We start from the raw sequence: 17,061 nt of genomic DNA, 5'->3' as shown, positions 1-17,061 counted from the left end.
CTAGTTTGATTTGTCGTTTTTTCAGTGGTGCTAGGATGTCGGCGCTGTTGGATAACCATTGGGTGAGGTTAGTGGCTGCTTGGTCGGGGTTTGAGGAGTGGGCGGGGGGGTTTTGAAGAAGCGATGAGGAGATCTGGTCGATGGTGATTTTGTTCCAGTTTCTTCGCAGAGTGGGTTGGGGATGGTTGTTGGATGTGGACTTGTTGTAGGTAAAGTGAACGCAGCTGTGGTCAGTCCAAAGGAGAGCTGTGGTGTGGCTAAAGGAGACATGTTTGCTGGAGGTGAAGATAGGGTCGAGTGTGTGACCTGCGATGTGGGTGGGGGTAGTGACAAGTTGTTTAAGTCCGAGGTTGGCGAGGTTGTCCAAAAGGGTGGTGGTGTTGCGGTCGTTGTTCTTTTCAAGGTGAAAGTTGAGGTCTCCCAAAAGGATGTAATCCTCGGAGGGGAGCGCGTGTGGAGTGATGAAGTCCGTGATGTCTTCACTAAATTGTGCGCGGGGTCCTGGTGGCCTGTAGAGGAGGGTGCCTCTGAGTGTGGTCTTGGGGTCGATGTGGATCTGGAAGTGAAGGTGTTCAGTGTTGGCGAGATTGACGTCTGAGCTGGTTGAGATGCGGATGGATTTCTTATGGACGATAGCGATGCCTCCTCCTGTTTGGCCGGTACGGTCCTTGCGAATGATCTTATAGCCTTCCGGGATGGCAATGGTGATGTCTGGGGCAGATGTGGCGTTCATCCATGTTTCTGTTAGGAAGGCGACGTCCGGAGAGATGGTGTCTAGTAGATTCCAGAGGTCGATGGCGTGCCTGTGGACCGAGCGGGTGTTGAGCAGGATGCGTTGTAGGTGGTTGGGGTCGGATATCTGTTGTGTGATCGTAGATGAGGAGTTGTTCTTGGTGCCGTTGAACTTGCAGGAGTTGCAAGAGAAGGGTCCATGGGTGTGTCCAGGAGCGGCTTGGACGCAGTTGGGGGAACAGCCGGGGTTAAGGGCTAAGAGGGTGGTGGCATCGTAAGTAATGCGGGAGGGGTGGGCATTACGAGGACCAGGGGGTCTGGCGCTGGGCGCGGTCCAGGCGCGGACGGGCGTAGACGGGCTTACCTTTGGCGAGACCGCTGCGCGAGACCGCTGCGCTAGAGTTCATCTATCATATGCGGATAGTGGAGGGGAGGGGCGAGGGAGGAGCGGCAGGGAGGCGGGTGCGTGGTGGAGGGGGCGGGCTCCGGGCAAAACAACAACAACACAGATAATGGCGGCTGAAAACGCGAGTGCACACCGGGTTGGGAGAGAGTGATTATGTCAATTTCAATTAATAGGCCAACGATGCAGCAATGCGGGCTAGGCAGCACAGGCACACTGATAAAATGAGCAAATGCAGGCACAGTCGAGCTAGCAGGCAGGCACGCCGAAAATAATGAAATACAGTTAATGGACACAATAGGGTAATGCTACAGGCACTTTCAAGTGCTAAAAGGGTCAGCAGCGCGATGCACACGTTAATGAGATCCACAGCGCAATGCACACGATACCAGTCACAATTAGGCAGGAGTCAGCAAGGGCAGCAGGGAGCGACCACTTCTAACATTTTAAACTAAAGCACAACAGAAATTGACCAGTTATAGTTTACTGAGGTGCCCAGAACTTGTGCATGTGCAACTGATATAAACAGTTTGTGATTAATAGAAAGCTGTTATCAAGTAAAACGTTGTTCTGGTGCTAACTAAAACAAAGCATAAGCTGAAACTCTTACTGGCATGTGAAGAATGGGGTTTATATAGTTCTCTAAACTTTAGCAGGTAGTTTTCAGTGAGCAATACCAAGGGTTGGTTTTAAAAAAATACTCAGTCTCACCACACAAGTGCCATAAGGGGTTTTGAGTTCTCTGAACCATGCAGTGGTATTGTAGATCTGCGCTTCACTTTCCCCAAGACTGATGAGTCAATCTGTGGCCTGCTCCCAATGGAAGAATTGACCATGGAATCTCTTTAACAGGAGGAACCTTCTGAAACTGTATGCTTTCACCTTTGTGGTCCTCCATGTTGCCTTCCCTGTAGTCCGAGTTGAGCCCTGACCAGTCTTTGACATGTTCTCATTCATTCTTTCTACAGAAGAGAACTTCTTGGTGAAATTTGATGGGTTAATGGCTTAAGTCATTTTGACATTCCTTTCAGGGGTCCAACTTCTCCCAGTGGATTTCAACATGCCAATGATGCACCTTCATGATTTTTTTTGTGTGTGTGTAATGCTCTCATATTAGCACACAGCAGAAGTTCTCACCTACATTTTACCCACCTTCTCATAATTGAAAACTAAAGCCATATAACAATATTGGGGGGGGGGGGGAAGGCATGTATTTGGTCATCTAGTTATACTTTGACATCTGTCTGTCTTATTTTACTACGTACTCGATGAGTGTTCTTTTTACCCATTGTACATTTTTATTTTTACAATTGTTCTGTAAATAATAACTTCCTAGCCAAAGCTACTTAGTTAAACAGAGCACAGCACTTGTCTCCAGACGCGAAAGCAAAGGTAAATGCAGTGCAGTCCAATACAAGAAATCTTTTTATGATTTAAGAATTAAAGAGGAACTATACAAGTTGAAGTAAGTGTAGGTTACCTCATACCTGTGCATGATGAGAAAGCGATGTATAAGTGGCAAATCCACAAACTAACTGGTGAGAACTCTCCTCATATCTAAATAATGTGACTGACCCTGACTCAGCAGTCAATGTGGTAAGAGCTACCACTTCCAAGATTGCAATTAATTTATCCAACATAGGCATTTCATGTAAAGAAGTATGACCGTCCGTGTGGCAAGAACCTATGAAATGTCTTGGCTTCAGTTGAGCATGGAAAGTACTCTAGTTAAAAATGTAAGCAGACTGTTGATTTGATTGGGAGATTGCTTTTGCACATGTCTGCGCAAACAAAATGACCTTTAAGATAGTCGATTGCTGCTCTTTTCATATGGCACCAAAGTATACTGTTGTAACCTTGATCTTCTGGGGGTCCCTCACCATCACTGCTAGAGATCATCAGGCTATGGGTTGTGACAGAACATTTGTTCCAGATAGTAATTGTAGACTGCCATTACTGTTATAGGTACCAGATCTCTCTCTCACGCTCTCTCTCATTCTCTCTCTCTCACATGACCAGCAAAAGGATAACATGCAGAAAGGTTTGACGTCACAGCCGGCACCCAACATTGATGGGAGAAACACTTGCAATTTGTCTAACCACGGTCAATTGCTTGGGGTAGCATTCCAATCTATCATTCTTTTGCCCACCATACCACCTCATTTAGGGTCCAATCATATGCAAATCAATCGTTACCCTTCTGTAATAGCAACAGTGCATCTGACTGGTACACCAGCAACCCAAGGCTGGTTGTGCCCTAATTGGGGCTAGTCAGTTGAGCGTAGCTTATTTCCAGTGGCAGAGGGTGGCAGTCTCATAGCCCATACTACTGAGATGAGGCACCCAAACCAATTTGTTCTTTTTCCATTTTAAATGCCTCCTCCACCTCTACATCTCAATGTCCAACTACTAAGCCAAACGTTTGTTCAAGAGTTGGAGAAAGTCCACTGGCAGTTTTGCTTTATCAAGTCCTGTGTGGGCATTTAGGAAGTGTGATGGGTCCTCGGATTCAGAATTCATCAGTGGCCTTTATTGTTCAGAGAAGACTGTTTCAAAGGCACTGCTAACCTTTCTGCAGACACATCACTGGTAAAGGTCTGCTTTGTTTTTGGATTCTATAAAGGTTCTTATTCTAAGATAAAGCGATGAACCATCCATGCCCTATTACCTTGAATCAAGCATTACTTATAGGAAACTGAGAGTAACATATTTTTCACTTAGAAAGCTCAGAATTAGTTTGGCTACCAAGAGTACCGCCTTACCTGGCAACGGGAAATGTTAATGGGTAAACCACATATGATGTTCCAAAGGGAATAAAAAGCCTTGTTCTTTCTAATGTTTCTTTTTCATCTTCTGATGAGAAAGGCAAGTTAATTCTAATGTTTGTTAATGCCTAACAACAACATGCTACTTAATATGTCCACCTACCACCTGCCTTTTTTAGGTCTCGTAGCGATACAGCGCGTCAGCGCTGTAGTCGCCGAGATCTTTTGTCACGGACTGTGCTTCCCAGGAGACAGCCTCGGCCACGCGCATTGCCTCTTCAAGGAGGTGATTTCCGCTGGCCACGCGCTCGCGAACGCGATCAGCTGCTGTCTCCTGGGAAGCAGCAACACCACACACGCATGCGCATACACACACACACAAGCGCCCATGCACGCACGCACATACATACATACAGAGACACCCCCCCCTCACACATACACACACGCTCGTGCACACACACACACCCACACACACACACAAGTGCACCGAGGCCCCCCTCCCCCGCCGTCATCGTCGCACACATACATACACACACACACGAGCATACACACACACACACACACACAAGTGCACCAAGCCCCCCCAGCCTTTTGGAACTTACCTGGCCACGCGCATTGCCTCTTCAAGGAGGTGATTTCCGCTGGCCACGCGCTCGCGAACGCGATCAGCTGCTGTCTCCTGGGAAGCAGCAACACCAAATACTCTGCTATCTGATTACACTCTCCAACGGATCCGCCGCTCGGCGCTGTATCCAGGGACGATATTTCTTTAAAAATGTTTTAAAGTTCTTTGGTAGAATTCTCAGCCACCCCAACTCTATCTTTGTAATGAGTGCCTTTAGCCCGTCTGAGCATGTTTTGATAGCTCCTCTGCTCCAGCCTGTATAGCCGTCTGTCCTGGATCTTAAATCCTTTCCTCCACTGCCTCTCCAGGTGCTTACTGGCCGCTTTGGCCTCCTGTAGGGCGGGAGTGAACCAGGGAGCGGTTTTGCGCCCTCTGCCCCCCCATTTTACTCAGAAGCAGAGGTGCCACCTTATTGAGGGCCAAATTAATGCGCCTCTCCAGGTTCTCACATGCCATGTTAATATCAGACCCTCCCGACAGACCCCCCCCCCCCCCCCCCTCGTCAGTTCTTTGTTAAAATTATCCTGTGCAAAATGTTTCCACTTTCTACACTGGTTACCGCTAGAATTCCCCTCGTGTCTGACATTCGTTGGCAGTGATATTGTAAACGGGACCAAAAAGTGGTTACACCAGGGGATGGGGAGCGGAGTCAGCACCTCAACTTCCTCCCAACTGGCAAACACCGGGTCGAGTAAGTGACCTAGATGATGTGTTGGACAACAAGATTTTAAGTCCAAATGTAGCGACTGTAAGTTATGACGCAGATTGACTGCCTCCTTATGTAAGGGGTTCTCCAAATGTAAGTTAAAGTCCCCTAAGACTAAGAGTTTACTGTGTCTTATCTCTAGATGGACAATACTTTCAAGCAAACTAGGCCTAAAACGGATAGAGGAACCTGGCGGCCTATATAACAAAATCCCAGTCACCGAACAATTGGAATTAATCTTTAATGTAAAAAGGTCTGCCTCACTCTCCCATATAGAAATAGGCTCCATAATGCACTCCAAGGGAGATCTGGTAATAATCGCAATCCCACCCCCTCTGCCTACTGCTCTATCAATTCTGGTCATAGAATACCCCGGTGGAAGTGTCTCTATGATATCCGGATCGGAATCATCTCCCAGCCATGTTTCCGTGAGGAACAGAAGGTCTAAATTTGCGTCCATGAGTAAATCCAAAATCTCAATTTTGTGTTTCCCCAGGGATCTACAATTTAGTAGGCCACTCGAAAGAGACCCTCTTACCTCCTGCCGAGTGTGTCCTGGGCTCCAGATGAAAGAGCATTGTTGACACATGCTGACTTGCATAGCTGACTTGCAGTGCCTGCAAGCAGGTTGCAACCGCGGGCAAATATTTATCAATTCCTCCATGCCATAATGAATTTTTGCATGAAAATGGCCAGGGGTATTGGCCCTGGCCCTGGAACGTCAGCGTCCGTTTGAGCATTCGCCTTATATCCCTACTGCCTGCTGAGGGTCTGGCGACTGGAGCGCTAACCGTCCCCCAACCGGAAGTGTCTATCTCTAGACCTTCCACTCCCTCCGCGCAACGGTGCTCTCACTGCGTCGTACCAGGGTGGGAAGGAGGGAATAGAGACCATGCTTCCAAGTCCCAACAGTTGCGGGCCCCCAAGCAAGTAAGTGCCTGAGTTTCAGTACCGCTAAAAGAAACACTCTGCGTGCCCCCGTAAAAATGCAATTAAAAGTACTGTGCCGGTGATAACAGCTACGGCAATACACAGCCCAGGTTTCACAGCGATAGCGCTCAGCAGTAAGCGGCCCTGCCACTGCCCACTCACCAGCATTTCTTATCTGTGACAGGCCTGTGAAACGCTCCGATTTACAGTGCACTGCTGATGCACTTAAGAGTGCGCGTTCAGTAGTGTGTGACCTTGAGTTTCCCTATTTTATTTTTCCTTGCAATATTATATAGCGCAAACTCGACAACATGGCATGAGCACAATTTACATTACAGAAGAACACATTCATTTGTGGTAGGCATGAGGAGACAAAGCGATTTGCCTGGAATCACAGGATGTTGAGCTGATGCCGAGATTCAAACGTAGCACTCCAGCTCTAAAGTTCGCAACTCTAGAACTTGTGGCGGGAGGTGTGTCTAAAAGTGTATGTCGGTGCTGGCCATCATTGAGAGAAACCTGTGCATTTTTCAAATTGGTGGTGAAAAAATATGAGTATGTTGCTGGAGATGTGGGCCGCCGTGCCACCAATGTACTTACCGGGGGAGGGTAAACACCCATTATTCCGCAACGTTCTTTCCACATACCAACACTCTGCATACTTTCATTACGAAAGTACCATGACTCCGCAATGCCATTATAACGCATGGCATTACATTTTATATGCTTTTACCACGCATACATTTATAACAAAATTCATTGTAAATGCATGAATGGTATAAGCATGTTTTTTTTAATGTTTGGATAAGGTAAGTATGGGTATAGGGGTATATGTTTTGGGGTACTGAGGTATATGTTTTGGGGTCTTTGGGTATTTTAAGGGTTCAGATATAGTTTTGGGTTATGGGGTACAGGAGTAGTTTTAAGGTTTAGGGATAGGTAAAGGTTTTGGGGTACAGGGGTATTTTCAGGGCTAGGTTTGGGTTTTGGGGTATAGGGGTATTTTTAGCGTTCAGGGGTACGTTTGGGTTTTGGGGTACAGGAGTACTTTAAGGGTTCACGGCTAGGTTTGTGTTTTGGGGTACAGGGGTATTTTTAGGGTTCAGGGCTAGGTTTGGGTTTTGGGGTACAGGGGTATTTTTGGGTTCAGGGTAGGTTTGGGTTTTGGGGTACAGGGTTATTTTTATGGTTCAGGGCTAGGTTTGGGTTTCGGGGTACAGGGGTATTTTTAGGATTCAGGGGTAGGTTTGGGTTTTGGGGTACAGGGGTATTTTAAGGGTTCAGGGCTAGGTTTGGGTTTTGGGGCACAGGGGTATTTTAGGGTTTAGGGGTAGGTTTTGGGGTACAGGGGTATTTTTTTGGTTCAGGGTTAGGTTTTGAGGTACATGGGTATTTTTAGGGTTAAGGGCTAGGTTTGGGGGTATTTTTAGGGTTTAGGGATAGGTTTGGGTTTTGGGGTACAGGGTATATTTATAGGGTTAAGATGGGTTAGTGTTTAAGGGTGTTGGGGTATTTTAAGGAGTAAAGGTGGGCTATGAGTATGGGGTGCAGGGGTATTTAAAGGGAGCAGGGTAGACACCCGGAGCTGGAATGTACAGAACCTGGGAAGAAAAAACAATGAAATATTGGGCACAACACTCGCTTTTTTTTCCGTAATCCCGCGCCTCGCCCACTCCCCCTGCACACGCCGACAGTACACGATATGAGACATGGCATGAAGGGCGGAACGTACCACACGCCCCCAGCGTTTGTCACGCCCCCAGCACACGTCCACAGCTAAACGCAGACCCGCCCACAAGGGACTACTTTGCTGGCACAGTTTTACCTTTTAAATGTATATGGTGGGCGTCTGCATAGCCTATGTCCTTCTGCTGCAACTGCCCTTTCCAACGCTGTATTGGGTGTAGTGATTGGTGCTGTGGTTCCTGAGATTACCCGCCTCAAAGGTTTGGGCTCTCTCTTTATTATATTAGTAAAGATATATGTTTGTGCATGTTTTTCAAAAACACACCTTACCCAAAGCCAACAACTGACCTGCACCTTGTAATAATTTGTCATTGTGTGAAGACAAGTCAGCAATTCTTACGATAAAATATAAAGAATGGAAAATTGGTATGAAGGAAACCTATGTATTTCTGAAAAGTACACAAGATACTGAGTTTAGGACACCTCTGAATTTGGGATTAGCCATACTATCATGTGATTTAGAGGGCATTTTGAAAAATGTCTTCTTTCTTCCACAGTGACTTACATTTGGAAGCCACAAATCTACTATTTTGTGTTCCCACATGCCTCCCGATTAAAAACAGTACTTCACTGGTATGCCTGGGCCTAGTACCTACGACGCAAAACGTCCCAGAACCTGACATGGAGACATCATATTTAACCCAGCAGAATCCATGTTTACAATGTGGGTTGCTACGGATATAGAGATACCATTGAAAGGAGAGATTCTCTTCTTTCAAGTGTAACCTCCCCCAATGCAATCCGTGGTTGGCTGCTCATATATGCCCCTCAGCACTCATGCAGTGAAAGTAAAACAAACCGAGTGGCTCATTTTACTTTCACTTTAGTTGTAATGTTGTCAGCATGCTGACCGTCATCACCGAACAAAACAAGAATTGGCATAACCAATAGGTCTGGCATTACCACCAGCTTTCTGGCAATTCTTGTTTTGTTTTATTTTTTGTGAAACTTTGTTTGGAAATGTGCCGTGCCCTCATCAAACTAAAAGAAAAAAATAATAAACTTTTTTTTTGGTCTCAAAAAAGCCACACAGTACCATAGTATTCCCTGGCACTGAAGGGAACTACTTTCTGTGGGAATGCGTTCCGTGTGAAAGGGTAGCATGCTGTAACTCATAGTGAAGTCATCCAATAGCTGAAGTGGGCTGATAGATTGTGCATTACTGCATGCTGTAGTTTGAGGGGGGGGGAGTAAAATGTAAATTACACCAACCGAAGAATAATAGATTAAGTATGGCTGAAAGCCCTGTAAGTAACTTTGTTATATGCATACATTTAGTAAAACCAAAAGGTCTTGGCAAGCACAGACCTAAAAAGTCAATCAGTCCGGCATTGGCTACAAGCCTCTTGCCTTCGAGAAAGTAAGCAAGAAACAAAGAAGGAATGTAAGAAAGAAGGCAAGATAAAAGAACAGACAAAAGGAAAAAGATAAAGAACGAAAGCATGAGGTAAAGAGAAGGGAAAAGGTAAAGGAAGAAGAAAAAGGATAAAGGAAAGAAAAGAGAAAAAAGAAAGCTGGAAAAGGAAAAAAAGAAAGAAGGAATGAAAAGGCAAAAGAACAAAAATTGAGAGCGGAGGAAAAAAGAAAAAAATGAAGGAGGATAAGAAATAATGAAAGAAAGAGATAAAGAAAATGTAAAAATGGGGTAACTTTACACAGAACCGTTTCAAATGGGCACAATCTGGTATGCTGTGAAATTGCTGCAGTGAGAGAATCAAAATACTCCAGAAGGAATTTACTACTGCACTTATAGGAGATTGGATCCTCTAAAGATGGAATGTGCAGCAGAAGCATCCTGCAGTCACATTAGTATCTAAACACAAAAGCAACATTAAAATAATTATGAAGTCAAAACAGAAACGATAGCATTGAAGGGAGCTAGGTTGTGTGCAGATGTGTTCCCTGTGTTAGAGCAAAATGGTTTCACTCAAAGGGAAGTTGACATTTGCCTTAAGTAGGCCAACCCATTGTTTCATGCTATGTGCTGTAGTTGGCGGACGCAAAATGTGAATGACCTATCAACCAATGGATGACGAGAGGTGTCTGAAAGCCCCTATATGTAAGTGTATTATACATATTTTAATAAAATCAAAAAGTCTTGGCTGACACCTCCTGGTCCTTCACCAAATCTTTCTCTCTACGGTTCCTGCACCTTTTGTCTATTTTTTAAGGGGTGGGTTGGAGGCTTTAATTAGTGATTTATGGTTGTGCATGGCCCTAAAGCTCCGCTTCTGCAAGTTTCTTTTCCGCTTTAGCCATTCACCACCTTTTCCACTATTTTTGGGAAATTCCTTCTCTTACTTTTTCATCACCGTTAATCCATCTACCAGTGTCGCATTAACTTCTTTGTTTCATATTAAAGTGGGTTCCCTATCTGGTATTCACCATTGGGTCCACAATTATTTTCTTTAAAAAAAACAGGGTAGTAAAAACAAATTACCAGTACATCTTTTAACTGTTCTTGAATGTTTATTATATTATTTGACACAAAAAAGTCATATTTGTTAATTTGATTCTGGGCTAAATGGGGGTTTCATTATGTGGGTTCTTAGAAATTTGTTTCTATTATGTTGTTTTCTGTATTTATTGACTACAATGCGCGGTTGCTGGGACTTTTTGTATCTAAGAAAAATGTTTACAAATCTGGTAAATTATTTGTAGGTTAAAAAAAAAATAGGTGTTGGTGTCCCCAGTCATCTTTTCATTTAAAAACTCTTTGAGGCCACAACATTACTTGCATGGGAATCAAGTCCATCACCTCATCTGACTGCTCTAACCCAGATTCAAAACATATTGGCTTTGGTCTTCGCTTCTACCCCATTGCCTAGAGATGGCCTTGATCATCTAGCCTCTCTATCTAAATATTCTCAGCAATTGCCTTTTAACTTGTGCAACCTGTCTTGTTTGTCTAGATTGTATGCCTCTTCTTTGAAAAGGATTCATATAATGTGCAACATGCAAGAAATTTAAGACAAATGTTACATATATGTTTTGTTCTAATTAAACAGGTGGCCTTGGTCTATCAAATACAATGTATGCTCGACTTGGGGAAATAACTTCTCTAGATGGGGCCATTGCTGTGACTCTGGCAGCACATCAAGCCATTGGACTTAAGGTACATATTTCAAATCAAGAAGATGGCATTGCAGAAGACTAAATATGACTCATGTCTTGTAAGCTAACAGTAGTGTCTAGTTGTGGCCCTTAGTTTTGTATCATCCTTTGGTTGGTCAATTTGGATGATTTCATTAGGTTAGTTTTTAATTGCTAGGCACTATATCATGTTTGCTGCTACTTTGTCCATTTTGTCTCAGCCCTTATAATGTTGCTAACCATTTTGTCTCAACATTCCCCAAAGCATGCTAAATAAAAGTCAAAACAAGATGAAATACCAATGTGATTGTGAATACGCTGTTAAACTAGTCTGGGCAGTATTTCATAAGTATCACAGCCTTTATGCACAATATGGCTCTAGAAACGTATTCTGATGCTAAGAGGGGTGTATTTATTTCACTAATGTCTAACAGAGGTTCTAGAGGTAGGGCATTTTGTTCCTGCTCGAAGTGAGGCTGTTAGTGAGACTGTGGTTAGAACAGTTACTATGTCTTTTTGCCCTTGAGCAGAAAATCCATAATTAGCGCTACCTGTGAGCTGATGAGGTTGTGCGTGGTATTTGCACCTATTCACCCTTGATTTTTACTACTATTTATGACTTCCTCTTTGCACCTTTTTGTGTTTATATGCTATTTGAGCAACAGCTTGCTTACTGTGCAAATGGCAGAAGGTAACAGTAGTGTGTGCAGCACTTTGCTGTCGCTGTTGACCCAACAGTGGCACCACGGTAAGCTGGCTTGCCTCAAATCCTACCGCTGGTGTGCTTCAAGTACCATGGCTTATCGTTGCCAGCTGAACACATGATATTGCCATACCATTAGGGTCTGGAGGATTTTTCGTGAGCCGTACCCCTGTGCACCAGTAGGTGGCATCTTTTGGCTCCACGTGCGTCGTCTGCGTTATCTGCACCAGAAGTGACATCCGCGGCACCACTAAGGTTCGCTGACTTCCGTTCTTTTCTTTCCACGCCAGCCAGCGCTGATCTGCAGAAGAGCTACTCCGCAGTCACTGTTTGACTGGATTTTTTTGACATTTTGCTGAGTGTTTAGGAGGATTTTCCTCCTGATGTGTTGGGCGATGTCATCTAGAAAGACAGAATTCAAGCCCTGTGGCACCTGTCACTGGCAGATGTTGCAATAGACCAGCACCTGTCTGCCTGTGGTGTTTGGAATGCGACCATGACCCAAGTCATGCTCCAATTGCTGTGCCATGAACCTGAAGGCTTTGAGACAGTGGTCACTATAGCTCATGGCGCCAGGCATGAACTCCACATAAATCAAGGTCTCGGTTGAGAGGAAGGTGCTGGGTGCACGCCGCGGAGTCTAAGGTCATCGTTCCATCCCAAGTCCTCAGGACATTTGGGTAAGTCAAGGCACATGAAGAAGAAAACTTATCCTCATCCGTCGGTCAACGAGATGAGAGAGGAGCGTCGACACTCAAGGCCTGGCTTCGTGGTAGAGCATGTGCCAGGGATGACTTCACGCCTCCCTGACTTTCTGGGAGCTGGAGCGACCCCCGCACAACTAGAAGAGTTCTGTGAGGCCACGCGCCTCTTTTTTGGGTGGCCGGACCCCTCCGACGGTTTTGGGTCCCGTCTGGGTCAGAATTTGGGATATGATACCGATGTTTTAGCCTGTATCCTAGATTTCGATGAGGCAGACCCTGAGTCTGTTTGGACTCATGGCCTCCTGTATCCTGTTTGTGACATCTGCCCGATGACATATGTGGGCCCTGTGATGGGACTAGAACTTTCAATGGGAACCACATCAGGGGAACCTCTCCGACATGGTCCAGATCTCGGAGGGAACTGCGAAAGATTTGCATTGGTGGCTAACGAATTGGTCTGAGGCAGACCCCTCTGATTTCCACAACCAGATCTCACAGTAGTGACAGATGCCTCCCTCCTGGAATGGGGTGGCCATCTGGAAGAGGTGTAGATCAGAGGACTCTGGTCTCCAGCAGAACTCTAACTCCACATCAGCCTACTGAAGCTCCGTGTGCTCCGACTGACTCGTATTGAAAACCTTTCTACCCTCCTTCAAGGAAAGGCCAGTGCTGGTGTTCATGGGCAGCACCACCGCCATGTGGTACTGCAACAAACAGGGCGGGGTAGGTTTGTGGATCCTTTGTCAAGAGGCCCTGCGCTACTGGACATGGTTCGAACAGCAGGACATATCCCTGGTGGTTTAACACTTGGCAGGTTTCCTGAATGCCCGATGGGACGAACCTAGCTGTCTGGCTATGGGATCATGAATGGTGCCTCCATCTTGATGTGGCGCAAGGTTTCTTTCCACAGTGGGGAGAGCTTTGGTTAGATCTGTTCGCCTCTGTTGAATGCACAACTTCAGTTGTTTTCTGCGCTGGAATTTCTAAGGTGGTTCTCGCTCGGAGACCCTTTTCATCTTGAGTGGAGCTCAGGTCTCGTGTACGCCTTTCTGCCCATACCATTCATGCCCAGAGTTCTCAAAAATCACCGGGCCAAAGTCATCCTTGTGGCTCCAGACTGGACATGGAGAGTTTGGTATCCTGAGCTACTGAGCATAGCCATCGATCCTCTGACCAGGCTGCCCCTTAGGGAGGATCTTCTGTCGCAGCAATAGGGGAGGGCTCTGCACCCAAACCTGTCCACTCTCTGCTGTCTTGTGTGGAGATTGAGCAGCGACAGTTGACCACTTTCGACTTTCCTCCTGAAGTCTGTAATGTCATCTTGGCAACCAGGTGTCCCTCCACCAAGACAGTATATGCCTGCTGTTGGAAGAAATTTGTGGCATGGTGTGTGGAAAAACCGATTGATTCCCTTTCTGCCCCCTTTCAGAAGTTTTGTTCTTCATTCTTTCCTTTGCCCAGCAGGGCTCTCCTCTGGGCACTCTTAAAGGATATCTGTTTGCCCTTTCTGTCTTTTTGCGGCTGCCTGACCAACCCTCCTTGTTTTTGTCCCCTATTGTACATACGTTCTTAAAGGGTCTTGTCTAGCTCTTCCCTTCTTCACCATTTCCTATTCCTCAGCAGGACTTTAATTTGGTTCTGACTTTTTTAATGTGTGCTGCTTTCGTGCCTCTACATAATTGTCCCCTCAGGCTTCTCACAATCAAAAGAGACTTCCTTGTGTTGATTACATCTGCCCATTGAGTGTGTGAGCTGCAGGCCATATCATCTAAGCTTCCTTACCTCTGAGTCTATCCTGACAAATTGGTGCTTGACACAAGGGTCTCCTTTCTCCCAAAAGTGGTCACCCCATTTCATGAAGGAGGAACAACTCTACCATCTGGACTCAAAAAGAACGTTGTTCTACCATGACCACTCAAGAGAGTTCCATGTGGACCATCAACTCTTCATGGGATATTATGGTGCAAAGAACGGTCGGGGTGCAGAAGCAAAACATCTCTAGATGGGTCGTGCTCAGCATCAAAATCTGCTATGCACTGGCCAAGAAGCAATCTCCTGAAGCCTTGTGATCTCATTCCATCATAGCTAAAGCTGCGATCACTGCGTCAGCACCCAGTGTACCGGTCCTGGATATCTGCCAGGCAGCATCATGGGAATCTCTGTTCATGGCTACCGAATATTACTGTCTGAACAGTAATGTCCGAAGGCATGGGCACTGCACCCGTTCGGTCGTGCAGGACTTCCTTGTTTGAAATTGGTCTGCAGACCCACCTCCAGGGAGATATTGCTTGGGTATCTATTCAAAGGTAAGGATTGTGCGGCAAAAAATCTCTATCCGATGAACAAGTTACTTACCTTTGGTAACACCTTATCTGGCAGAGACTATGTCTAACTGCAGATTCCGTACCAACCCACCCCTCCTCCCTGCTCTGCGAACGGATTTCTAAGGACAAGGCTGGCCCCTTTCTGGGCTTTAGTTTTCCACACCAGTGGTCAGTGTGCTTCATGGCTGCGCGAAGGTAAGTAACTTGTTCTTCTTTACCTACACTCTGAGGGGTGCCCTTCTTAAGCGGGACAGCTCCATAACAAAATCCCCTCAACGGCCTGGTTTGATTTTGAGAGTCTGTACCCTGAAAACCAGAGAAGGATAAGGCGGATTAAATTAGTCTCCAAGCTTAACTTCATTATTAATTTCTGCAAAGCCATCTTTACAGAACAACTATAGTAAATGTTGTAGAAGTTTAATCTTACAACCCACCAGGCTTCAGAGCACTACAACCTAAAGTATTTTCTACAGGATCATCTAATTATTTTGGTTGTTTTTTTCAGTTATCATATGCTGTTGCATCAAAAGGCATTTGTCTGTTTCTTTCAGCCAAAGCCATGCATGCAGAGATGCATTTAACTTCTACAGTCATGTTGAAATGTCTTGGTTGTTTTTAGACGTTCTCTAACTTAGTCCGATAATTTTGCATTGATGCTAATTGTGTGTACAGGCTTGAAATGCTTATGAAACTCAGTAAAGAATATTTTGAAACAAAACTGACATAAGTGGTACAACATGTGTGTTCTGCGTGCAGTGAAGCTCTTGGCTATTCATTATGCCGCTTGCTTTGTTCGCCAAATTTATGTTCTAATTAAAATAGTAATACAAAATGCTTTGTGAGGAGTGGTCCGATTAAATTCAGTTTTTTAAAAAACACTACATGTTCACGTCTGTTTTTCTTTCTTTTAGGGGCTCTTAATTGCAGGCACTGATGCACAAAGAGCGAAGTACCTGCCAAAGCTTGCCTCTGGGGAGCACGTAGCAGCTTTCTGCCTTACAGAGCCAGGAAGGTAAGCAGAACTTTGATTATCCATTTTGCAGTGAACAGATGCCCTAACAGTATAGATCACACAGGTGAACCACTCACTATTGCATGAAAAGAGGTGGAGGGTGGCGTTCTTGTCCTCTCTTACCATGAAGCTCCTATCACTAGTCTTTTAACAGCTGCTTTCACTTCACTCTTTGTTGCCTTTAGTATTAAAATTAGTAATGCTGCTTCTAGGAAAAGAATGAAGAGCAGGAACCACACTGCTGCTGCTGGGACTCTCCTGAGGCGACTGTGCATGGAAGCCCTTGGCCGAGGATAACTGGTTTGAAGAACTGACTTATGCCAGTGGTCTGGACACTCACTACCGAGTGTGGTAACAGAGGAAGGGGCTTATTTTGCCATAGTGGTGAGAAGGGCAGCTGAGATCTTGGACCTTGTGCTGCCCTCAGTGGCAGTCAAGACCAATGGCTTGACCAGTGCTTCAACGCCACAAAACCTCTTCTCCCCTTTTAATGAAGCCCTCACTGGTGACCTGGTCTAAGTCTTGCATAGGCGCTCATGTACACAGGATGATTGCCTGCGCCATGCCTGCATTCCTTGGATCCAGCCTACCTACCCAGCACCTCACCCTGGAGAGACAGTCGCCCAGGCCTCGCCGACCCAAATCAATTCTAGCTCGTTCCCTACCATACCACCAGATAGGAAATCCAAGAGGCTGAACACCTTTGGCAAGAGGATATTCTTTTCCACCAGCCTTGTACTGCGGTCCATGGACACTGCTTGCCTCCTACACCGGCATGGAACTCTGCTGCACAAGAGCTGCCCATGGTCTCGATGGAGGCCTGAACCATCTTGAACCAGACTATTGCGGAAGGCAGTGACGCAGCAAAGTTCATGATACTCTGTGGACTGGACACAACAGACTTGCTAGGTAGAGCGATTGCTTCGTCTGTGGCACTCTGTTGCCAAACTTGGCTGAGGTCAGCTAGCTTCTTGGGAGTTGTCCAGGCATCCCCTATGAACATGCCCTTTGACAGCACTCACCTTTTTGGCGACCAGGCAGATTCAGCGGTTGAGCGCTTTAGGACAGTGGGGCTTTCCATGACTCCACGCCAGCCCCCTTACACCTGTCAGCCTTGTGGTGGTCTTTCCCCAAAGTTTTTGCCTTACTCTTCCAGTTTTGCTGATCTCTTTTTTTTGGCCTTAGGACTTTGTGCAGTTTACTGCTGCTGACCAGTGCTAAAATGTCTGCTCACTTCCTAAAACATGGTAACATTGTCTTGCACCCAATTGTCACATTTAATTTATTTATAAGCCCCTAGTAAAGTTGTACTCCATGT

At 45.7% G+C, this 17,061-nt stretch overlaps 1 protein-coding gene across 1 annotated transcript in view; it reads left to right on the top strand.

Moving 5' to 3' along the window:
* The window catches only part of ACAD9 (acyl-CoA dehydrogenase family member 9), a 330,356-nt gene that overhangs the window by 99,477 nt on the left and 213,818 nt on the right, over window positions 1-17,061 (top strand). The window contains exons 4-5 of the mRNA XM_086938986.1: window positions 10,916-11,022; window positions 15,643-15,743. Of these exons, the coding sequence (XP_086795112.1) occupies window positions 10,916-11,022; window positions 15,643-15,743 (208 nt within the window). The remainder of the gene's footprint in view (window positions 1-10,915; window positions 11,023-15,642; window positions 15,744-17,061) is intronic.

Source organism: Lissotriton vulgaris, chromosome 9, assembly GCF_964263255.1.
Source record: "Lissotriton vulgaris chromosome 9, aLisVul1.2, whole genome shotgun sequence".
NCBI lineage: Eukaryota > Metazoa > Chordata > Amphibia > Caudata > Salamandridae > Lissotriton > Lissotriton vulgaris.
This window is presented reverse-complemented; position numbering and strand designations above follow the sequence as displayed.